The 26,319-nt window shown below is 43.4% G+C and overlaps 1 protein-coding gene across 1 annotated transcript in view; it reads right to left on the bottom strand.

The window, feature by feature from the left end:
* The window catches only part of shroom3 (shroom family member 3), a 96,866-nt gene that overhangs the window by 52,076 nt on the left and 18,471 nt on the right, over nt 1–26,319 (bottom strand). The window contains 1 exon segment of the mRNA XM_034231603.1: nt 1,647–1,826. Coding sequence (XP_034087494.1) covers nt 1,647–1,826 — 180 coding nt within the window.

Raw genomic sequence — 26,319 nt, 5'->3', positions numbered from 1 at the left:
TGTTGAGAGGAAATCTTTCCACCAATAATTCCAATAAGTAATCCAAAATGTATTCACTTCAGGTTTACGAAAGTAACTGTAATCAGATTACTCGTTTTTCAAATGTAACGCGAGCTGAATACAGTTACTTGATTTTTGTATTCTGATTACGTAACGCCATTACATGTATTCCGTTACAACCCAGCCCTGACTACATGCAAATGAACAAATATATTCACCAACTTAACAACACATGTGCAGTATTTAGAAGACATTCACCAGTTTGACAAAACATATGCAGCATTTACTAAAAGCGCTGCTTAAACCAAACGCTGATGTTCAGGGATGATGAAGTTGGCCAAATGTAACTGTGTCACTGGAAATTTACCTAAAATGTTTAATCGGCTTATTTTAACTATGTGATCACATGACTCCTTCTGATGTTACTGGAGATCTGCTGTAAGCTAGCTAGCTAACGTAGGTAACCTAGTCATTTCAGATATACTGACAAACACTTACTGTTATGAGACAGACTAACTCTGCAACAGAGAAAGTTGTCCAGCTTTATAATCCTGAACGTAACCAAGTGCTCTGGTCCCAGCTGTGTGCCTCACTTTTTAGTATCCCCTGGTCTCCCAGCTGTGTGTGTCACTTTTCAGTGTCCCCTGGTTTCTGTTGTGTTTTGAGCTATTGCAGCGTTTCGTTTAGGCAGCGCTTTGAGTAAACGCTGTTCGTGTTTCGTCAAGTTAGTGAAGATGTTTCTTATTTGCATGTGTTTCGGCACATTTGTGTTTTTATATTTGAATACATTTTGAAAGTGTAGCACGTTTCTCCTAATGGAAGTGTTTTTGGCCGTTGTAAAGGCCCTGACACACCAGGCCGAAATCGGCCGTTTTCGTCAGTCGGACGACGAAGCGTGCCCTGTCGCCCAAACTCAATTTGGTGTGTCCCGCATCTTCGACCGTGACACGCCTTATTTGGCCTTTCATGGCCGACGCACGGCCGATTCGAATCGGCCGTGCGTCGGCCACAGGCAGTTGGACAAAGAAATCACTCTGATTGGCTGTTCAGCTAGTGAATCAGTGCATGAGTAGCGAAACGGTTGCTTGAGAATGTCTTCCACAAGCAACACTCCAATGGCTGATAGCTCCAGTACCGCACGAAACATGTTTTCGATGGACGAGAGTGAAAATGGAACGCACACGCTATTTGTTGTTTGTTTATATCACGTAGTCTGTTCTTCTTCTCTGTCTTCCGGTTGTTGCCTCTTTTGAATGACGAATACACACTACCGCCGCCTGCTGGTAAGGAGAGTTATTGCCACTCAAGCATGCGCAGTTCGTACGTGCTCGGCTGAAGTCTTTGCGGTGTGTTCCAGTGCGACACATGGCCAAGACGCAGGAGAACACGACAACGCAACAGTCGGCGTCGGCGAGTTCTCTGGTGACTGCTTGGTGTGTCAGGGCCTTAATGCGTTTGCACCTGTCTGCCACCATATAGGGAACTGATCACTGTGTGTGCTGAGCACTATATTGAGTAGCCAATATTAGCTAGGATTGATGGAGTGTTAAGTTAAAAGTCCAACAGAGCTGGACTGAGCTGCTAACAGTAGCCTAAACTCTGATAGCAGCCACGAGGGAGGGTTCAGGGTCTCAGCCGTCTCCTACCTTTTCTTGATGCGCAGTTGAACTCCTCCTGACGAGCATGGTGTACTGTGGTGGGATGCGGGTGGTGATAGGGGTGATGGGGGTGATGGGGGTGACGGTGATAGAGTGGATGGAGGAGGAAGAGCAGGCAGGGAGGGACGTGAAGTACCAAACTCTTTGATGTATCCTGGATCCAACTCCCTGAGGAGAGAGGCACAACGTGGTTACGGTCCCTCCTCATGCTGCATGTTGTTTCATCATTTATACACTGGTTTACATTTGAAGCAAGAGGTTTGCTTACATATGTTTATAATGTACATTTCCAAAATAAAAGCGGATCGCCAAATGGCTCAACATTGAAGAGAGGTGGAAAACTCCCAAAACAATTCTGGCTCAGAGCAGATTGGCTAATCTACAACCATCACTCACATGACTGCCAAAATAAAGCAGGCCTGCTGCGTTCAGGTCCGACCGGTTCAAACAGGACTGTCTGCATGTCTGTTTCTCTTTCACTTCACATCACATTCATAATTTGGTCAGAACAGTGGCTCATGGAGCTGTAGTCCCAAGATGGTTGATGGTATCAAAAACAGTGATAGAGAGTACAGGTCACATGATCCTGGCAGTAGAAAAACTCCTTTAAGCCCTTTAACTATCCAAACAAACAGATAAGTAAATTACCTTCGGTTTAAGTATTTGAGCCAATCACCTGTCAACAAACACAAACACACACACGCGCGCGCACGCACGCACGCACACACACACACACACACCCACACACACACACACACACACACACACTCGCACACACACACACACACACACACACACACACACACACACACACACACACACACACACACATGCACACACACAAACACACACACACACACACATTGAATACACAGGTGTACTTAGCGTAGTGACTAATTATTGGTACATCTGTACTTAACCTAACAACATAATGTGTTTGCCACTTGGGGGCAGCTGAAACACGTTGTGGACATTGACATATCACCATAAATAGATTTATTGAACTTCTTGCTCTGTTTTTGTCTTTCTCTACTCCTGAGCTAAATGTTTTCCAACAAGTCTCTATCTGTTCCTGTCTTATAGCTTCTTTAAAGCACCAGTCCAGTATTAGTAGCTGTATTCATCTGCTTTCAACTAGCCTGCTGGCTGGCACCAAAAAATAAGGAAAGGTCCGATCAGAGAGCTGGTGGTCTCCGAACTTATTTCTTGTAATAAAAATAGCAATTATTAAACCAATACAAGGAATCGGAACAAAGATACAAACGTAATAAACTATGGAATGGAAGAATCTAGGACAGTGAAATTCATGGAATGGAAAAAACAACAATGGGAATCAGAAACCAATTTCATATATGAAAGATTGTAATAATATAATACATTAACCGTGCTTTACACTAGAGAGGACGGCAGGATTTTAATTTCCCGTGTTCAGTGAATGCAACAGAGGCAAGCACCGGTGCCAGCAGGGACCGTGTTGTTAGCATCTGGTTAGCTAGCTGCACTAACGGACATACGGAGCTGTTTGTTCCACAACAAGCTGGAGGAGAGTCCTCTCCTCTCAGACTGAGAGGCTCAGGTGAGCTAAAGGACTCTCTGAGTGTTTAGATAGTTCACTTTAGTCTAAGTCAGTGATTCTCAAACTTTTTTCAATCATGTACCCCCTTTGAAAAAAAAATTCAGCCAAGTACCCCCTGATCAACACAAAAACAATTTGTTAAGGAAAAAATGCCTATATAAAGAGGTACAGTACAGCGCTGCACCATCAGTGTCTGATTCATTAAAACAACAACCTTGTAACTGAGAAACACTTAAATGCTACATTTCAAATGTGTACAATCCATCACTAAATTCATGGCAAACCAATTTTAACATCAATAACACTAAGACGACATTAGTTGCATTGAACTGATGTTTTTAATAAGTTGTACTTACAATGTAGTGAGAAACATGGGCTTGTGCTTCACTGAGGATATTTGTTATTGTCAGTGACAGGAAGGCCACTACAGTTATTACACTTCGCTTTTTGAAATATGTGTAACTCTGTTAATATAAAACCCACACTGCTCAAACTTTCTTACTTTTCCTAAAATTGGTATTTTTTTTTTTTTCATTAACATAAAAATAAATCTCACGTACCCCCTGCAGTACTCCAACGTACCCCTAGCGGTCCGCGTACCCCCATTTGAGAACCACTGGTCTAAGTTATCTCAGTGGGTCTCAAACGGTTTGGTCAATCACAAATTATGTAAAAGATTATTTCCGAAGCACACCTTCATACGATCAATTAGTTATAAAAAAAACAAGACAATAAATGAAAAATAGTCATGAAATAGCATACTATATGGCAGTAAAACAAGAATACAGTTTGAAAGGGGAGTGATTTGTAAAATATCCATAAAGAAAAAGAAAATCTGTTTACAGTTCTGTTTCATCTGGGTGTTGAGAGATGTATCCATAGATCTCTTTATGTTGCTCTCAAAGTGCACCAGATTGATGCTTTTAACTTCAACATTTAAAAAAAAAATACACTGTGTGTGTGCGTGTGGGGATTGTTGCAGTAGAAAATTCCACTGTAGCGTCCGGTACCTTAATGGGAAACCCTACATGTTTGAGCACCCTCTATTCTTTCACACACAGTGACGTCACGAGCTACCCACAATGCAACGCGCGCCATATATATATATATATATATATATATATATATATATATATATATATATATATATATATATATATAAATACATATAAATACGCTATTTTCCTGGAGGTGCTAATATCCTGGAGGTGCTAATATAAACAGCTAGGTAACGTACTCAGGCAGAGCGCACTAGGTTTTTTTTCGGAATTAACGACCGAAGAAATCACTGCATGTCTTCGGATTACATCTCTGGACTTGAGGGGTGTGCTCTAGGTCGTTACCAGCGTAAACTAGAGCTGTGTGGGTTGTCGGATTGCCCTTACAGACTGCCTGCAGATGTATGCAAAAACGACTCTTGAAAGTGGCCTTCGGTCAATTTTGGCAGCATCTACGTCTATCTTCTGGAAACACCAGGTGAATACCCCACTTGTCACAATAATATTATCATGCCAATGCATATATGTGGTATTTTAGAGTTGACTATATTGATTAAGGCAATAGACTATGATATTCTGGTTGCACTTCGTGTGAAATGGCGGATACCGGAAGTACGGTGTCGCCCTTGGCCCAAAACCTGTATGTGTGTGTGAAAGAATGAAACGTCAAGCTACCCCACAGCACCCCCAAAAGAAAATCTCTGGCGCTGCCACTGTGGGCTAAGCCCCGAATGTTTCCAGGTCCAGGAAACGCCCCTGGTGGGTACGGAGGAAAAAATAAAGGGTTTTATTTATTTATTTTCACATATTTAGGTATAAAAGACATCAAAAAGTGCACTTTGCATGATAGGTCCCCTTTAATGTTGTATCCATTATGTGTTAAATATACCTTATAAGTTATTATCAGTTTTTGTTTGATTGTTTTTCTGATTTGTGGATTGTTATGTAGTTATTTTATGTATTTAAGTGTTTTTTTTTTATGTATGCCTTGTAATCAAATAATTTCTTAACATGCAGAAAACAAAAAAAAGGAAACAGAGAGAGAGAGCTTGATGGTTGATGGCCACTGATGGTTAGAGCAAGTGAAGTTAGAAGTTCATATAGTACTTGTTGTATATGTAAGGTAACAGCCTTGACAGGCCACTAGGTGTTGCTGTTGCGCAGCAAATTGTTGTTTTTGGTCCATTGTGGGACACCGTATTTCTCTTGTTGTTCTGGGTGCGGCCGCCATCTTGGCGCTAATATTTATATTCACTCCGCAAAAGGTGAGCAGTGTTAATGGCGGCAAATAATTGTACACATTATTATGTTAAAAACGTCCATTTCCATTGGAACATTGGAACATTCCATTTATTTAATTAATGGGTTAGTTTAAATGTTTATTTACCTGTTTGTGTATGTTTGGGAGTGAGATGTTTATGTTTTGTCTGTTCATTTGGTTATTGTATTGGTTAGCATGTAGCTAATGCGCTAATGTTTATATTCACTCCGCAAAAGGTATGTCAGAAGAGCTGCCATTGTGAAGAATAAATCGCTACTCAGCGTCTCCACCACAATCCGATCTGCTGTGTCCTGTTTTCCACCCCTCTGCATAACATCCCATCACCAATAACAAACACAACGCAGAGTCCCGTGGTGTTCAGAGAGGCTACGGGACATTTGGGTTACATCTTTGGTGCCGTGACCCGGATGGTGGTGCTCCGAGACTGCTGAGAAGGAGAGATTGATGGCAGTACCCCCCCCCCACACACTTTGCCACTGTGTTGAACTGTATGTACTAGGCTGGTGAGTGAACAGCTTGTTGGACTGAGCTATTATCATCTGTGTAGCTGTATTGGCAGGAAATTCACCTTCTCCAATATATCCTTTAAAGGCTGTGAACTTTGCTGTTTTCTTTAGAGAAATGTTCCTGTTATTATAGCAACGAATATTAAGCTATTGTTGCCAGTTAATCTCATATATATTCTTATTGAGCAGTGTTCTAGATGTAATTTAATTACGAGCTGATATTGTGCTAGACATTATAATTTGTATTGATTGTTTTTGACTCATTACAATACACTAGAAATAACATTTCCACATAAACACAAGTTAACACACAAACAGATGTGGAGTGCTCGTACAGATTCCCCATCAAAGCTTGAGGCATCAGGCCTGCAACCTCTCCCTGGGCCTGCAATGAGCCTCAACTATGACTCCCCTATTAAAACACACACACCTCTTGAGTGAAGGGGCATCCGCTGACACAAGCACAGCGAACCACCAGCTATCAGTGAGGCCAAAACTCACCAACCAGCCCACCAGGTTTGCAAATGCTTCACTACAGTTTGATACTGAAGACCACCGGATCAGCTGGAACCCCACAGACTCAGGCTTGCATAATACCCCACAACCCCCAATCCTATCACCTTATACTGATCACCGTGTTACTCCAGCTCATGTATCTTCATTTCCAGGCCCTGGAGGCTCTGGGGCAAGCAAAGTACTTTTCTACACTTGACCTCACATTTGGTTACTGGCAGGTGGAGGTAGCGGAACAAGACAAGCACAAGACAGCATTCAGCACACCCATGGGGCTGTTTGAGGCCAACAGGATGCCCTTCGGACTGCAGAATGCTCCGTCCACCTTCCAGAGGCTCATGACCTGCTGTTTTGGGGATCTGAACTTCACCCACCTCTTGATCTACCTTGACGACCTCATCATCTTCTCCAAAACCTTTGATGACCATCTGGAGAGGTTGCAGCTGGTGTTTGATCGGCTTCATGAACATGGCTTGAAGTTAAAGCCTTCCAAGTGCCAGCTTGTGAGAAAGGAAGTGCAGTACTTGGGTCACTTGGTATCGGCGGAGGGGATCAGGACAGACCCAGAGAAGATCAGCAAAGTCAGGGACTGGGTGAGGCCCACAAACAGGAAGGAAGTGTTGCAGTTCTTAGGGTTTGCTGGATATTACAGGCGGTACGTTGGTGGCTACTCGAGCATCGCTGCTCCTTTATACCGCCTGACAACTGGTGACCCCAGGAAGAAAATAAGAGGAAGGAAGACAAGTTTGGGTCTAGGGCTGCAACAAACGACTAATTTGATAATCGATTAATCTATCGTTTAATGAAACGATTAATCGACTATTCAGACTATTACTGTATGCCTTGCACAATTTCTCAAAAGTTCTTATTTAGCCATCAACTTTTAGATTTAGCTTGAGGTTGTTTTAGGCATGTGGAAACTAACAATGAAGACAATAAAGATGAATACTTGATTCAAAAATACATATATTATTAAATTAACTTAACAAATTGTGAACAAAATTAACATTGCTTTTTATTTTAATTAAATAAATAATATTTCACATCAAAAGAAACAACAATGTTTTAACAAATCGTATTAAATAATCTGATGACAGAACTGTAAACAGAACAGCTGAAACTTTAACAAAATAAAGAATAACTCAGTTACCTCTAATCATTAACCCATGTTTGTATAATTGAGTTAACTCCGTGTGTTGCTGCTAGCATACATAACACCTGACGTGGAAACGTTACTCGTGGATGGGGCTACAGAGCTGCTAGAAAGACAGTCGAACCCGGTGCATTTCTCCGTCTGAATGTGGAGCACTTTTGCTAAATGTTTAGACAAATTGCTCGTGTTACCGCCCTTACATGCTAAACTCTTATTGCACTTTTGGTAACGAGTATTGTCCACATCGACACGGCTATAGTTTAACCACACCTCGGAGCGCGTTCTCTCCGCCATCTCCGCAGTGTGTTGCTGCATGTAGCAGCCGTGTGTGTGTGTGTGTGTGTGTGTGTGTGTGTGTGTGTGTGTGTGTGTGTGTGTGTGTGTGTGTGTGTGTGTGTGTGTGTGTGTGTGTGTGTGTGTGTGTGTGTGTGTGTGTGTGTGTGTGTGTGTGTGTGTGTGTGTGGCGCTGCATGTAGCAGCCGCGTTTGTGTAAACTGCCCCGCCCCCTCTGACACAGACGGGGGAGAGAGGTCGCGTCTGGATTAGAAAGATCGAAAATACATCAGACGCATTTGTTTGTCTTTTTGCATATTAGAAACGAGTTGGTGACACTAAGACTGCGATATAATGTTTTTGTAGCAATAATACATGACATATATTTTTTAAATGTCTCCATTACCGATAAAAAGACCAATAACGTTGGAGCTTAATGGCGCGTAAAACACACGTGATGACGTCACCGACGAATCGACGACTGAATTAGTTGGCAACTAATTTGGTAATCGATTTTAATCGATTAAGTTGATTAGTTGTTGCACCCCTATTTGGGTCCTGAGCTGCCCTTTTTGTGGACTACAGAGTGTGAAGAAGCCTTTCAGTCCCTGAAGCAAAAGTTGACGACTGCTCCAGTACTGGGTTACCCGGATTACAATCTACCTTTTGTGCTTCAGACCGATGCGTCGGGACAGGGGCTTGGTGCTGTCTTGGTTCAAGTCCAGGTTGGAGCTGAGAGAGTCATAGCCTATGCGAGCAGAGGCTTGAGCCCGGCCGAGTCGAGGTATCCTGCACACAAACTGGAGTTCCTTGCTATGAAGTGGGCAGTGACAGACACGTTTTACGACCATCTCTATGGGCGTCCATTCTCTGTCCAGACGGATAACAACCCCCTCAAATATGTGATGTCCTCTGCAAAGCTGGATGCTACCGGTCAGCGATGGGTGTCTCGGCTGTCTACATTCCACTTTGACATCCAGTATCGGAGGGGACAATGTAACGCAAATGCAGATGCCCTCTCCCGTATGTCAAACCAGGAGGTCACACAGGTCCTACAAACCTGTCCTCAGCGGGTGGGGATCGATGTGAGAGTGCATGGGGAGACACAGCCCACACTAGAACCAGGAGGGCCCCCTGATGAGAACACTGCCGCAGAGAACCCTGACTCACAAGACCTTGGGCCGGGCATGTCAAGTGAGCCCTACAGGGAGGTGGGGACGGAATCCCTGCCTGCCATGACAAAACAGGAGATCCGTGTGGGGCAGAAGGAGGACTCTGTCATTGGCCCCGTCTTGCACTACAAAAGTTTGAACCGGAAACCAAGCCGCAGCGAGAGGGTCAGTGGTGGTGGGCAGGTGTGCCTTCTTTTAAAAGAGTGGAGGAGGTTAATGGTGAGGGATGGTATCATGTACCGCCACATCCAGGACGGCCAAAGGGGAGTAGTGGAGCAGCTAGTATTGCCAGAGAAACTGCATACAGCAGTAAAGACTGCTCTCCATGATGATTCAGGGCATTTAGGATTCGAGAGGACGTTGCAAATGATAAGGGAGAGATTCTACTGGCCAAGAATGTTTCAAGAAATCAAGGCTTGGTGTGAGCAGTGTGAAAGGTGTTGTCTCCGGAAGACCCCTACTGCAGGCTCCAGGGCTCCTGGTGAGTATCCACAGCAGTGCCCCAATGGAGCTGGTGTGTGTGGACTTTCTGACTCTGGAGAAGTCCAAAGGTGGCATAGAAAATGTGCTTGTGATTACAGACCACTTTTCCCGCTACGCCCAGGCCTACCCGACAAAAGACCAAAAGGCCTAAAGTGGCTAAAACACTGTGGAAAAACTTCTTCTGCCGGTTTGGGTTCCCTGCGAAGCTGCATGCAGACCAAGGGCGCAACTTTGAAAGTACAGTTGTGAAGGAGCTGTGTAAGTGCACTGGCATCACAAAGACTCATACGACCCCTTACCACCCACAAGGCAACGGGACCACCGAAAGGTTCAACCGGACCCTCATGAACATGCTGGGGACCTTGGAGCCACACTTGAAACCCCACTGGCATGAGCATCTTGACGCAATGACACATGCCTATAACTGCACACAGCATGATTCAACGAGTTACACACCATACTACCTGATGTTTGGGAGACATCCTAGGCTCCCAGTGGACCTGATTTTTGGGCTTTCCACCGCAAGTGAGCCACGTGGATACAGTGATTATGTCCAAATTCTGTACGACAGTCTGTCACAGGCATATGCACAGGCTAATCAAACCTCTCGGCATGCTAAGGCTCAACAGAAAAAGCACTATGACAGAAAAGCAAAGTCTTCATACCGGGGGATAGAGTCCTTGTAAAAGTATGTCATGTGGAGGGACGGCAGAAACTGGGAGACAGATGGGAGGCACGTCCATACATTGTGGTGAAGAAACAACTCAACACACCTGTATATATGTGAGACGATTGGAGGACAGCGAGAGAGAGAGGGTGGTGCACCGCAACCTCCTCACACAGTGTATGTTCCTTCCAGTGGAACAAGTCAGTGAAGTGATGGGAGAAGAGGTTGAATCGGATGCAGCAGAGGACTGTGAGATCGATCATACAGAGGAAGTTGAGGAGAATGTGGGACCTAGGACACCAGTGGTACACGATGAGCCCAAACAAATGGAGGAAGTGGATGTGGATGAAGGACAAATGGATGAAGGAGATGAGGAAAGTACGACTGTGAGTGACACCAAATCACTTGACAAGGCTCCTAGGAGAAATCCACCAAGAAATCGGTGTGCCCCGAAGAGACAGTCATGTGAGTCACAAGTCCTGAGTTCGGAAGAGGACCAGAGGAGGAGAGAAAGGGCATGGAAGTTGTGGCAAAGGACCAAAGCAAGTAGAGAAGCAGGACAGGGGTGACACAATCAAGCCACAACATTCTGACTGTTAAAATGTATAACACACACACATTTTATAAGACAATCATACATACAGAAAGGGTATTTGTTTCTCTTTAACTGTTTAAATTGTTTGTGCTACATGGCCTTTGTTGTATTTTGTTTGGCCTGATGGCTGGGACGCCATCAATTAAAGAAGGGGTAGATGTAAGGTAACAGCCTTGACAGGCCACAGGTGTTGCTGTTGCGCAGCAAATTGTTGTTTTTTGTCCATTGTGGGACACCGTATTTCTCTTGTTGTTCTGGGTGCGGCCGCCATCTTGGCGCTAATGTTTATATTCACTCCGCAAAAGGTGAGCAGTGTTAATGGCGGCAAATAATTGTACACATTATTATGTTAAAAATGTCCAAACATTCCATTTATTTAATTAATGGGTTAGTTTAAATGTTTATTTACCCGTTTGTGTATGTTTGGGAGTGAGATGTTTATGTTTTGTCTGTTCATTTGGTTATGGTATTGGTTAGCATGTAGCTAATGCGCTAATGTTTATATTCACTCCGCAAAAGGTGTGTCAGAAGAGCTGCCATTGTGAAGAATAAATCGCTACTCAGCGTCTCCACCACAATCCGATCTGCTGTGTCCTGTTTTCCACCCCTCTGCATAACATCCCATCACCAATAACAAACACAACGCAGAGTCCCGTGGTGTTCAGAGAGGCTACGGGACATTTGGGTTACATATACATTGGATTTAGAATAGTGACAAAGCTCTGTATTAGTATGTAGTATTATACAGCTCAGACCCTCACTACGGGCCCTTTGAACGTGAATGCTGGGGGGATTTACTGCAAGACACTACAGTAGGCGATGAGAGAACCAAAACCCTACTGGATAGGCTCGTCTCACTGCCATAGAGATATTTCAATAATCCATCTTCAATGAAGTCAGAGCTCTTCCTCCCTCCACCCAGCAGAGTCATTTAAATCTACAATCCTTTTCAACAGAGAGAAGAATACAGACAATACACAACTGACAAACACACAGTAACACACCCAAAGTTATATTATTCGCCGGGGACATTCCACTGATGAGTATTCAGAACAAAGTTGTGTACAACAAACACACACACCCATTAGAGTGAAACCTGTCGAGCTGGTCAGAGGAATGTGTGGCAGCTACAACAACCTGAAAACACCTGAACACACACACACACACAAGTTTCCAAATATACAAGGCTGCATGGCTGCATAAGGCTGTACATTTGTATGGATGTGAAATAAAAAATGGGGGGGGGGTACAGGTCTCTTCTGCGTGGGGCCACCAGAGTGTCTTGAGACAAAACCAACCAGAAAGGCTGAGCCGCTCAGGGATATTTTGCTAATCGTCCTATAACAGCAGACCATAACAGGTAAATAACATGTGGTAACATCATCTAAAGAGGAATACAATTGGTAATATTATTATAGATTAAGTACGGAAGAGGATTAGGGCCACATAAAAGGTGAGATATTAATTTAAACTTTAATTAAAGTCAGAATCCTGGGAAGAAAGATTAATATTAAAAAAAGAAAATCTGGAAAGAAAAGGCATTTATCTTCTTCAGAGAATAAATACTTTTTTCCTCAGAATTCTGAGATTAGAGACAAAATTCAGATTTGTTCTCAGAACTCACACTTTTTAAAAACTATTTGTGACATCCCACTGAGTTAAACAAAGTTTGAAAAGGTTGTCCTAATTCCTACGGTAAAGGGCTAGGAGCCACCAGGGCCTGGTGGGTTACATGTTAGCTTTGTGATCCTCTCCATCACATCCTCCTCTTCTAACTATATCTGTAGACTTGGTATGTCTTAAATGTCCGGTTAGGATGTATTAGAACGAAATCTAAAATGAAAATTGTAAATAAGCAATCTGTATGTAAAAAACCACCTGTATGTAAATTGTAAATAAGCCATCTGTAGGTAAAATATGTCTTATATGTCTTAAATGACATGATGAATTGGAAATGGGGGACCCTGATGTAAACAAGACGAAAGTCTTTCTCTGGTCTGCATCCCCTTAACAATTGTATGTTTTGAGCTGTACTGTACAGTACCCAATATACAAGCTGTTAATAAACTTTTCAATCAATCAATCAATCAATCAATCCACAGCAGTCTGACTTTAAAAGACGTTTTAGGATCACTAACATGTACACAGTGATTCCCTAAAAGAGGGCTGACAGATGACCCCTCCCCCCCAGTCCCTGTGGGGGAGCTCTGTGTCCCACAATGCTGTCAACACACAGACACGCACATAGAGCAGTTGCCCAGGAAACGGTTGTGCTGTAATGACTTCTTCCTCTTCTTTTTCAGCGAGAAACTCAAACATTCATTAAGCTCGATTACGTCAAGCAACAACAAAAGAGCACAGAGAGATACTGGAGATGAATGGAAGAGGACAAAGAGAGAGAGAGAGCGAGAGAGCGAGAGAGCGAGAGAGAGAGAGAGAGAGAGAGAGAGAGAGAGAGAGAGAGAGAGAGGGAATACCTGCAGTCAGCCTCACACTGGCTGATAATATGAGACAGTGTTAAAACGTGTACATTTACATATACATATATATATGCACCCAGAAATATGTGTAAAATATGATTTAAAAATAATTTGCACAAAATATATGCTTTTCCTAGTACACTGTATGACTGAAGTACTGTGCTGGGGCTTTTGAGCTGGCTTTGCGTGGGCATGACGACACTGACTCTTCAGTCAGCCCTGGCATTTTCAGGGGATTGGTGGATTTTGTTTCCTCCCTGCACATTGTGCTGGGGGAGCACCTGAAGACCACCACCCTTTTTAAAGGCACGTCAAAGACCTACACCACATTGATTTTAAGAATAAGAATAATTATTATTAGTTTGAAACATCTTCAGCTTTTTGTATTACTGTTGACTATGCTGTTGTTCTGTATATATATATATATACAAACATACATACATATGCATATATTATATATATCATATATATATATATATTTCCATACATATATATATATTATATACATATATACATACATTCATACATATATGTATTAGGGCTGTCAAGTTAACGCATTAATAACGCATTAACGCAAAAAAATAATTAACGCCACTAATTATTTTAACGCGATTAACGCATGTGTATTTTTTTTTCTCGGCCGCCCCGTAGTTTCAGAGCGCATCGAGTTTAAAATACCATCTATAAGCTGATGCTGACAGCCCCGCTCCTGCCGTCCGCTTGCGGCAGACCACACTTCCACGCTCACCGGCAGGCACCAATTGGCCATCGGGAAGACCGGGAGGGTGTGTGTATGTGTGGCTCGAGCGAGAGAGAAACCTTACGTGTATTGTTGTTGTTAACATCTGGTGCTAGCTAGCTGCACTAACGGATATAAGGAGCTGTTTCAATGAAAACAGAGGAGCGACATTTCGCCGACAACTGCGCCGAGCACTTGACTTTATGCAGGAAGCCAGACAGTGGGACATTGTATGAAAAGTCAGCACACTCCGCACGGATAGTGCGCAACATGATTGCAGCGTCCAGGCAGCTCCCGTTCGAGCATATGCCTTGAGTTGCACATAGCTCCAACGAACACACACACACACACACACACACACACCAGTTGTATTGTATTATTGAATGAGAGAGGTTCCAGGTTGAATTGAGGCGAATATTTGTAATGTTCAGAGGTTGTTGTGTTTAATATTCATGAGAATATTTGTCATTGTTCAAATGATAATAAACATTTGCATAAAGCATATTTGTCCACTCATATGTTGATAAGAGTATTAAAAACTTGAAAAATATTCCTCTAAGGTACATTTAGAACAGATAAAAAATGTGCGATTAATTTGCGATTAATCGCGATTAACTATTTTAATCGACTGACAGCCCTAATATGTATGCAAGTATTGCTAATGCCATTGTTTTTAAGTTTTTGTACATAGTCCTAAGTCTCAAATGCTTAAATTGTTTATGGAGGCATTAAAATGTAAGACTGGTAAATTAACACTGAAAACTCCTGTTTTCTTTGCATGAAGTCATACTGGGATGTTTTCCGAAATGGATTGCATGTGGCACAGCCCTACCTAGAAAACATTCCACCAGCCGCCACTGGGGCCAGTATAATACCGGCATAAACGAAACAGGCACGTTTCCATGAACTGGTTTGGAGTTAATAAACTACGCTACCACTAACACTTCCTCTCAGCATCAATCCATACTATTGATTTGATAGCCCTGAAGGAGCCAACATGCTCATTTAGCTGGAATACATTATATTTATTTATTCCCACCACGTTTGTCACATGGGTGTGGTTTATGAATTCACCTGTTGCATGCTGGTTTTGTGGATGACAAAGAGGGGGAACTTGCCCATATGTTCTGTTGACCAAGTGGTCCTACTAGTTATGGTTTGTTTCTTTGTTAAACCAACGTTAACTTTTCCACTTCACAACATAAAGCCGAAATTAGTGGGAATTGAACCGACACAAGCCCAATATCACAAATACACATCTGTCTCAGGGGGCTTTACAGTGTGCAGAGCATACGACCCTCTGTCCTGAGACCCCCGCAGCGTACAAGGAAAAACTCCCCAAAAACTCACGCCAATACACTCTTAGAAGGGATGTGTGTTGTGCGTAGACGGCTCTGCTAAGATTGTTCCCTAGTTTAGGTTTCATGTTATGTGTTTAGATAGGTTCCTGTTTTATTTTGATAGTCTTGTCTACCCTCATGTGTCTAAAGTACGTTTCCTACCTTGTCTGTTTTCCCACGGTTGTGATTGTCTAATTGTCTTCACCTGGTGTTGTCTGTCTAGTATATATAGTTCTCGTCTTCCCCTGTCTCGTTGCCAGATTGTCTTGTGTGTTCCAAGCCTTCCAGCGTAAGATCCTTTTGTCATTGTCCATAGAGTTATCGTCCATAGAGTTAGATTAGTGTATTAGTAGTTTTTGTTTTGTTGCTTTATGTATTCAGTGTGTTATGACCTGTCTACATTAAAACACTTTATTTTGATACTTTGTTTGTCTCTGCATCGTGCATTTGATTCCACGCCCTTGTACAGCCCTAACAGTACAATCTGGCCAAAACATGGAATTAGCAGATGCAGAACCAGTTAAAACAGCGATACGACTTCAGGGCGAACTTCTACACCATCATGAGGAGAAGTTCTCTGTCATACACCAGGCAGTGAGGGACCTGGCGGAGCAGCAACATGGACTCCAAGCCTCTGTCAACACCCAAATCAGCGACATGGCGGAGGCGGTGCATCGTGTGCTGGCACGCCTGGATGCCGGTGCCACTGCTCCGGCATTACCTGATGCTGCGGCTCATCCTCAACAGCTGGCAGCCCCTCCTACTACAGCGGCGCCGCTTCCTGGATCTCATGGTGTCCCGTTGCCTCGCTTGGCCCCTCCAGATAAGTTTTCCGGAGATTCCAATGACTGTAGATCCTTTCTGAGTGTGATCTACACTTTAAGTTAATGCCCTACATATATAGCTCTGATTATGCTCAGATTGCATTTCTCATTTCTCATCTGTCCGGCCGTGCGGCTGCATGGGCTACGGCGGAGTGGGAGAAAAATTCTGCAACTTGCAACTCTGTCTCTCAGTTCATCCACTCGTTTAAAAGAGTGTTTGCACATCACACACCAGCTGTAGAGAGCGCACAGAATTTGACATACATTCAGCAAAATCAACGCCGAGTGGCGGATTATACAATTGAGTTCCGCACTATGGCTATTGATTGCGATTGGAATGATTCAGCGTTAAGGGACATATTTCGGAACGGACTATCAGAGAAAATTAAGGATCATTTATTGCTTATGGATCCTCCCACAGACTTAGAAGCTATGGTAGCAGCTGCTATTAAGATTGACAATCACATCTGTGAGAGAGAAAGAAAGAAGACTGCCGTTTCGTCCAGCAGAACCAGAGGGTTCTCAACAGCTGTTCATCCTGTCCGGAGGACATCATTGGGCTCGTCACCTGCTTCAGAGGCCACAGCGCCCCCCATTGACTCGGAGGAGCCGATGCAGCTCGGCAGGGCCAGAATCTCACCGAAGGAACGACGTCGCCGCCTAGTGGAGGCAAGATGTTTCTACTGCGGTCAACAGGGGCATCAACAAGCCATCTGTCCAGTAAAAGAACAGGCTCACAGGTGAAAGGGAAGACACTGGTGAGCCAATCTGACTTTTTTTACTTCCCTCCACGCACATTAACTCAAGTTATGCTATGTGAAGGTAATCAGGTTATTGAACAGGGGGCACTTGTAGATTCTGGAGCCGATGAGAGTTTTTTGGATAAAGAGCTAGCTCTTAGGCTTAACCTGATGTTGACGCCATTACCTTCGCCGTTAAAAGCGAACGCGTTAGATGGGCGCCTACTATTCACAGTGACTCATTGCACCACACCTGTAAAAAGGACAATCAATGACACTCATGTTGAGAACATAGTTTTTCATGTGTTTAAATCAGCTCAACACCCGATCATTTTAGGTTACCCTTGGTTACTTTTGCACAATCCTGTCATTGATTGGCGGTCAGGGAAAATACAAGAGTGGGGAATGTTGTGTAAACAGAAGTGTGTACACGATCAGAGTAAGTTGATACTGAGGAAAATCTCCACTTCTAAAGCAGACTGTCACAACGAACCTCTTTCTGACTATTTTTCTGATTACCCTGATTTATCAAAGGTCCCCACATGTTATCATGATCTAAAGGAAGTCTTTAGTAAAGCTAGGGCGAGTGCACTACCACCCCATCGGCCTTATGATTGTGCTATAGACTTATTGCCAGGATCCACGATTCCCAAGGGCCGTCTGTACTCCCTGTCAGCTCCAGAAAAGGGGTCCATGAAGGATTACATCGACACCTCACTCAAGGCAGGACTCGTCCGACCGTCTTCCTCTCCTGCCGGAGCGGGTTTCTTCTTCGTGAAGAAAAAAGATGGTTCTCTCCGTCCCTGCATCGATTACAGTCCACTGAATGACATCACGGTAAAAAACAGATACCCCCTCCCTCTCATTGACTCTGCTTTTGACCTATTGCAGGATGCTAAAGTGTTCACAAAACTGGATTTACGCAACGCTTATCATCTGGTAAGAATAAGGGAGGGGGATGAGTGGAAAACTGGATTTAATACCCCAACAGGACATTACGAGTACCTCGTAATGCCTTTCGGGTTAACTAACGCCCCAGCAGTTTTCCAGGCGCTGGTCAATGATGTACTCAGGGAGTTTTTGAACGTGTTTGTCTTTGTGTATTTGGATGACATTTTAATCTTCTCTCCTGATAAGGAGACTCATGTGCAACATGTCCACCAAGTACTACAGCGCCTACTGGATAATCACCTGTTCGTAAAAGCAGAGAAGTGTGAGTTCCATGCATCAACTGTCTCCTTCCTGGGGTTCATCATTTCTCCTCGACAAATCCTGATGGACCCTGCAAAGGTCAGTGCAGTGGCAGACTGGGCCACCCCCACCAATAGGAAGAAGGTACAGCAGTTTTTGGGGTTTGCTAACTTCTACAGACGATGTATTAGGAACTTTAGCTCTGTTGCTGCTCCCCTTCATGCACTGACCTCACCAGGGGTTAACTTTGTGTGGGGCCTCAGGGCCGAGGAGGCTTTTAATGAGTTAAAAAGAAGGTTTACCACAGCTCCCATACTGACTGTTCCTGATCCTCAACGACAGTTTGTTGTGGAGGTGGATGCCTCCAATGATGGGGTGGGGGCCATTCTCTCACAGAGAGCGGCTGGGGATCATAAGATGCATCCTTGTGCCTTTTTGTCTCGCAAACTATCTCCCGCAGAGAGAAACTACGACGTCGGAAACCGAGAGCTGTTGGCAGTCAAGATGGCTCTGGAGGAGTGGAGGCACTGGCTTGAGGGGGCGCCACAGCCGTTCTTGGTTTGGACCGACCACAAGAACCTTCAATACATCCGCAAAGCTAAGAGGTTGAACTCACGCCAGGCCCGGTGGCAACTTTTTTTTAACCGTTTTGACTTTACATTGTCTTTCAGACCTGGGTCCAAGAATGGCAAACCTGACGTCCTCTCACGCCTCCATGACCCAGAGCCCATGGCCAAGGATCCAGAGCCAATCCTTCCACTCTCCCGTGTGGTTGGGGTGGTGACATGGCCTATAGTAGATCAGGTGAAACGTGTCAATGGTGAGGGGCCGAAACCTAGTGGCTGTCCATTGGACAGGCTATTCGTGCCTGAATCCATGCGGTCACAGGTTATTCATTGGTTACACATTACTGCTCACTTGTCATCCAGGGGTTAAGCGGACCGTATTCGTCGTTCGACAGAGGTTTTGGTGGCCTTCCTTGGTTAAGGATGTCTCCGAATATGTGGCTGCCTGTGTAGTTTGTGTCAGGAACAAGACGTCATCAAAATCACAGATGGGACTGCTGCAGCCTCTCCCCGTTCCCAGCAGGCCCTGGTCTGACATTTCGTTGGATTTTGTCACGGGTCTTCCTCCATCCAAGGGTAACACCACTGTCCTCACTGTAGTGGACAGGTTCTCTAAGATGGTCCATTTTATTGCCATGCCAAAGTTGCCGTCAGCTAAAGAGACTGCTCAGGCGTTATTGACTCATGTTGTCCGTATTCATGGTATTCCCAGAGACATTGTGTCGGATCGAGGTCCTCAGTTTTCCTCCAGGTTCTGGAAGGAGTTTTGCACCCTCCTGGGAGCATCCGTCAGCCTCACCTCAGGTTATCATCCCCAGTCCAACGGACAGACGGAACGGCTGAATCAGTAGCTGGAGACGTGCCTGCGCTGCCTGGTTTCTCAGAACCCTGCAACCTGGAGCGAGCATCTGACATGGGTGGAGTATGCACGCAACTCTTTTCCCACCTCTGCTACCGGTCTGTCTCCCTTTCACTGTGTCTTTGGCTATCAGCCTCCTCTATTCTCAAAAACTGAGAAGGAGGTGGTGGTGCCATCTGCTCACGCCTTAGTCAGAAGATGCCACCGTGTCTGGGCTGCAGCTCGTCGGGTCCTCCTGAGGAATTTGGCTCGGATGAAGACGGTGGCGGATCAACGGCGGCGGGCGGCACCTACATACAGACCGGGGCAGCGGGTGTGGTTGTCCACAAAGGATCTGCCACTCAGGGTCTTGTCAAAGAAGCTCGCTCCAAGGTTTGTGGGTCACTAAAATAATCAATCCTGTATCTGTCCGTCTCCGTCTGCCCAGGTCACTACGGGTTCATCCAACGTTCCACGTCAGCCGAATCAAGCCGGTTCTGGACAGTCCCCTGGTTTTGTCATTGTCCATAGAGTTATCGTCCATAGAGTTAGATTAGTGTATTAGTAGTTTTTGTTTTGTTGCTTTATGTATTCAGTGTGTTATGACCTGTCTACATTAAAACACTTTATTTTGATACTTTGTTTGTCTCTGCATCGTGCATTTGATTCCACGCCCTTGTACAGTCCTAACAATGTGTCAAAAATGACACAACATGTGTTGAATTTCAACACACCTACAGTGTGCTCAGGGACAACACGTGTTGTGTTAATTTATGTGTAAATCATTTTACACACAAAATGTGTTGCATGCCCCTAACACACAATGTGCACATTTTACACATTGTGTGTCATAAATGTGTAACCAAGATGAACACACTCATTTCTTATTTCTGCACATTTTGTGTTCTATTTCTTTAACCAGAATTAACATTTGATTGTGTTATATCTGCACACTGTGTGTCAATGACGATTACTGGAAGTACCAGGTGGTGGATATGGTTTTTATTCAAAAATCAAATGCAAGAATACATTCATTGGACATTTATTTACAAGGATTTCATTAGCACAATATCTCATTAAGGAAATTATTTTTAACATTTAAAAACATTAATATTTTTCGAATTCATCAAATGTTGACAGAACAGATAATTCATAAAATCACACCTAAAAAAACCTTGGTTAAAACAAACTGAATCTGCAGCAAACTATTGTTGCATGAACATAATCGTCAAATGTTTAATATCACAGAGTCACTACAAGCAGATATGTTATTAAATATTAATATTAAATATACAGTACTTAAGAGTTTTTATTATGAAAATGCCAAAACATTTGAAGTCTTTGACATTGCGATGTGTTTCCATCCAGCTGTTATCATACACATATTTAATTTGCACAATATTTCATTCAGAAAGTCATTTAAACATGAGCATTTTAAAACAGATCAGTTTATAAAAGCCCACCTAAAAAATCTTATACCTCGGATTCAGATAAAGCTTGTCAGTGCTAAAATCCGAAAGTAGATCAAGAGGTATAACATCAGCAACATCGCCTAATGTTATCATTTCAAAGTCTTCAGTTTCTTGCATAACGTATGCAAAGAAATTATCATCAAAGTATTGAACTTGCAGTATTCTAATGAGAGAGTGAAATGCCTCACAGTGGTTAACATAAGTTGAATCATTTCCCCAAATAAGTGCTCCCCTTGATGCTGTGTTTTAAGGGGCAGCACAGATCCGGCCCTGTATGGTCAGCGAATGTGTGACATAAATGATGCTATTCATCATGACATTTCCATCTAGGGCTGATTTCAGTCCCTCCAGTATAATATCAGCTTTTTTCAGAGACCCAATATTCACAGGGCAGGCATTGTCGACGATGCACTTATTACTGAACGGGTCACCAAGCTGGAAATAATACATCTGTTAAACCTGATGTTTCTGAGCTAGAGTTTTTGCAATATTTTCCTGAGGACAGGGTTGTGTCTTGCGTCTCTGATGTGTACAATATCATCACGGGACACACCCAGAGACGGAGGGTCCCCGTGAGGCTCCATGTTGAGATTGACCCGCACGTAGAAGGAGTCGATGCCTTTAAAAGAAGGCGAGGAGAATTGGGAGCACAGCTCGGAGTATCCTGAGGACAGGGACGAGAAACGGAGATGGATTAGTCTCACAGAACACAAGACTGAGGTTTCAAGAATACAGAAGAACACAGACTCACCCTCTGTGTTGATCTGGTGTTTGAGAGACGGAGGGTCGGCCCACCATTGCAGAGAGAAGTGTGCGACCTCAGCGGTGCACTGACCCAGCGAGACACTGCCCCAGCCCCCCCCCCCAAACAAAACCCGCTCCAGCTGGACGACAAGAGAGAAAACATGTTATGTTTCAGCCTTACTTTCTTATGTTTAGGTGATTTTATTTCATGCCGTTTACATTTTGTGATCAATACACTTAAAAAACATCTCTCCGCTGTTGTCAGTGAGTATTTTACAAAGACTGAAACAGCGCCCCTCTTAATTAATCTGTGGTGAAACACAGTATTGCACGCTACACTCACTATACTACACCCACAGTGCGCTGTGTCAGGGACATGTCAAGGAAAGCCGGCCAGCCTTCCCTTCCAACGATTTGATTATCAAATCGTCGGAAAGGAAGGCCTGACGTGCGTGACGCTGCGTCTCAACTGCCGTAGCGACAAGAGGCAGATATGAAATCTCCCTTCTACACAATATAATATTTGTAAGTATAGAGTAGTGGCTGATGTTTTTAGTCAGAAACAGGTAACCTGTAGTGTACACTTACTACTAATAAATAACTTTAGTGCCGTGTTATTTATTTGCACTGTAAGAGACTATATTAACGCAGCCTCTGTCGGTCTTCTCACTCTCACTTTCCCGCCACATCTGGCCGAACAATGAAACCTAGCCAAAGTAGCTAGATAGCATTAAACATATAGCTGCTAATGCTATCAATATAATGCCAAATGAAGAATGATGGTCACAGAAAAGAGTGTAAGCTAAATTAAGTTAAAATAAATATAATAAAAAAAGAAGATGGGCCTAAAGGAAAATAATTTTCATCAAGGCAGCTAAACTCAAACAATATTTAGCTGTTCAACATTGGCAAAACATATTTATTTAAGTTAAAAAATATTTATTTAGACCCCTTGCTCACATTAGGACAATATCTGCTCACTTTGTTAAAAACGTTTTGTTTCTGTAATAGCTTACCTTAGACTCTCCTCCGCTGACACATCCATCCTCCACAGCAGCCAGAGGTGAAAAGGGCAGTTTGGATATTTGATGGACAGTTGAAAAATGATTCTTTCACACACAGTGTAGTCACGAGCTACCCACAATGCAACGCGCGCCATATATATATATAAATACGCCATTTTCCTGGAGGTGCAAATATCCTGGAGGTGCAAATATAAACAGCTAGCTAACGTTGCCAGGCAGAGCGCACTAGGTTTTTTTTCTGAATTAACGACTGAAGAAATCGCTGCATGTCTTCGGATTACATCTCTGGACTTGAGGGGTGTGCTCTAGGTCGTTACCAGCGTAAACTAGAGCTGTGTGGGTTGTCGGATTGCCCTTACAGACTGCCTGCAGATGTATGGAAAAACGACCCTCAAAAGTGGCCTTCGTCGATTTTGGCAGCATCTACGTCTAATTTATGGAAACACCAGGTGAATTCCCCACTTGTCACAATAATATTATCATGCCAATGCATATATGTGGTATTTTAGAGTTGACTAGATATTGATTAAGGCAATAGACCAGGGGTGCCCAACCAGTCGATCGCGGTCGATCGCGAGGAGATTCCCAGTCGATCACGAGATGTGTCTAAAAATAGAACAACAATATTCTGTTTTATCGTTAATGTCCTATAAGTTAATCTTCCTGTGCCAGAATAATGCACTTGAACGCATCAAAGCTTTGTGATTGGCCGGCGTGACCCCATGTGTCGGGGCGTGGCTGCTGGGCAGTGTGAACTAGTTAGCTAACGTTGTCCGTGTCAACAGGAGTGACAGTCCACACACACAAGACCGCAATTACGGCAGAAGCAAAATAAGCCCAAAATATATAATTTTCACTCCGAGTGGGAGGATGATTATTTTTGTATCTATTCCAATTCAAAGTCCATCTGTCTCATCTGCAATGCGAGCGTGGCTTTATCGAAGAAGGGTAATTTAGGGGCGGCATTTCAAAACAGTGCACAAACGCTACGAGACGGAATTCCCTCCTAATTCTGCCCTACGCTCCAAAAGGGGAGGGGCCTGAAAGGACAGCTAAATGCACAGCAGTCCATTTTCACCAGGCCCAACAACAAGAGCAAGGCTGCTACCAGAGCATCTTATCGTGTCAGTCACGTTCTTGAGAAACACATGAAGTCTTTCAGAGACGGCGAAGTTGTGAAAGAAGCATTCATGAAGGCTGCGACGCGCTTTTGGGGGACAGTAAAAATAACAGCAGCATTTCAACAGGTTTTTGATATTTAAAAACTCAAGTTAGATACCGTTATTAATCAGCTGTGAGTTTTAGTTTGTTTGAACTTATTCATTATAATTATTCTAAATGGTATAAGTATGGTATCATGTTGTCTTTTTTATTGCACTTTGGCAGCAGATTCCTGTGTAGCTTCAGATCTGAGTTGTCTTATTAGTAAGCCTAATATATACTTTTGTAGCAACACTATTTTTATATAATGACAAAGAAAGGGTTCAGAGTCTTTTCTTTTTTCCCTGTGTCATATGTGGCAGCACTGTTCAATGTTTCTTGAAAACATTACCCACTGTAGTGACGTGTGAATAAACTCCAACTCTGTATCAACAACACTGTTGTGTAACTTCAGTTAAATACTTGTATGTGTGTAGATTAGAAAGAGGTAAGATAAAGGATCTGCAGTATTTTATGAAGTATTAATCGTACAAAGGTCAGTTTTATACAAGTAGAAGTGTGTATTTACCTGGTAGTAGGCTGTCAGTAACTACGCCTCTCTATTTGGACTGGTAGATCTCGGCAGACTGGCAACTTTAAAAGTAGCTCTCGGTTCAAAAAAGGTTGGGCACCCCTGCAATAGACTATGATATTCAGTACAGGAAGCTTAGTAACACCTAGACATTGTACGGCAAAACCCTCGGCCTGCTTGCACCTCGCGTAAAATGTCGGATACCGGAAGTACGGTGTGTCGCCCTCGGCCCAATACCCGTATGTGTGTGTGAAAGAATACATTTGAAATAACCCCACCGTGATTGGGCAGGACAGTAGACACACTAATATGTTGACTATGTGCATTTTTATTTTACACGTGTGTGTAAAATGCTTCAGAAATGACACTGAATGTGTTGAATTGCCTTTGACACAGCAGTGTGTTAAAAAAATGACACATTACTTCTAAGAGTGTAGGCTATTTTTCTAAACACGTTCATGCTGTGTAGTGTATATCAAAGTCATTATGATTAAAGGTATCGTGCTCTTCATGGCAGAAAGGTTTTTTAGTTTATTGGGTGGAGGTGAATCTCCGTGGTTTGAGACATATCTTTCCAGAACACACAGACTGGCCCGGTTAGCTTTGCATTCTGTCTGAGTCACACAAACAAAACAAACAAAGAACATGCAAATAGTCCTGCAGAACAGGAACACGTTCCCACTGCTGCTCCATGACACCAGCTGACCGACTGCAGAGCAGCCCCAGCATGGTGGGGTCATTCATATTGAGGAGAAATCTCACCACATGCTGAATGTCATATGGCTAAATGAATGGAAAATCAACAAGTCACATTTGTTATTTGTCCAAAGCTTTGGTTTATTTAAAGATGGATTTAGGTGAGATGAATGAACAAACAGGAAGCTTTAAACACACAGCGGCGCTGGGTGGTGATCAGTTTAGAAATATGTGGAAAAGTGCATCCCTCAAAATGAAATGAAAGTTTGGCCTTGGATCTGAAAAGACACGTGCAGTTCATACTCTATAAGGGTGGGACACAGTGTACTGCTCTGTTGGTTATGTATAAAACATGGCCAACATTACAAGCTGCTGCAGCTCACAGAGGCAGCGCTGCTAATGACCACTACAGACCACAGACTGAGAGCATTCACATTCTGTCCCGCTGAGTTCGACCCTAAAGAAGCCAAGCCATTTCTGAGGTTAAAAGCTGGCCCAAAATGTGAGTTTAGACATCCTGCTCTGACACAAAATATTGCAATCAGGGAATTACTTAAAATGATGCATGCTATTGGAGTAGCTCAGGTGCCTCCAGGAAAACAAAAACTCTTCATGTGTAACCAAACGCCATGAAGAGCAGACTGCTAACAGGATCAAAGAGACACAAACAGCCGCAAGGCACACACAAACACAAACACACACACACACACACATATGTCGTATAACCTCAGGTTGAACCTTGTACCTCAAGTTTTTTGGTGAAACCTTGTTCACAGTATGTTCATTCAAATTAAAGAGGGGATGCACAAGTTTCCAAATATACAAGGCTGCATGGCTGCATAAGGCTGTACATTTGTATGGATGTGAAATAAAAAATGGGGGGGGGGGTACAGGTCTCTTCTGCGTGGGGCCCCCAGAGTGTCTTGAGACAAAACCAACCAGAAAGGCTGAGCAGCTCAGGGATATTTTGCTAATCGTCCTATAACAGCAGACCATAACAGGTAAATAAAATGTGGTAACATCATCTAAAGAGGAATACAATTGGTAATATTCCAA

This window comes from Gymnodraco acuticeps, unplaced genomic scaffold (genome assembly GCF_902827175.1).
Source record: "Gymnodraco acuticeps unplaced genomic scaffold, fGymAcu1.1, whole genome shotgun sequence".
In the NCBI taxonomy this organism is placed as follows: domain Eukaryota; kingdom Metazoa; phylum Chordata; class Actinopteri; order Perciformes; family Bathydraconidae; genus Gymnodraco; species Gymnodraco acuticeps.
The sequence above is the reverse complement of the archived record's forward strand: the minus strand, read 5'-3'. Positions and strand labels throughout refer to the sequence as shown.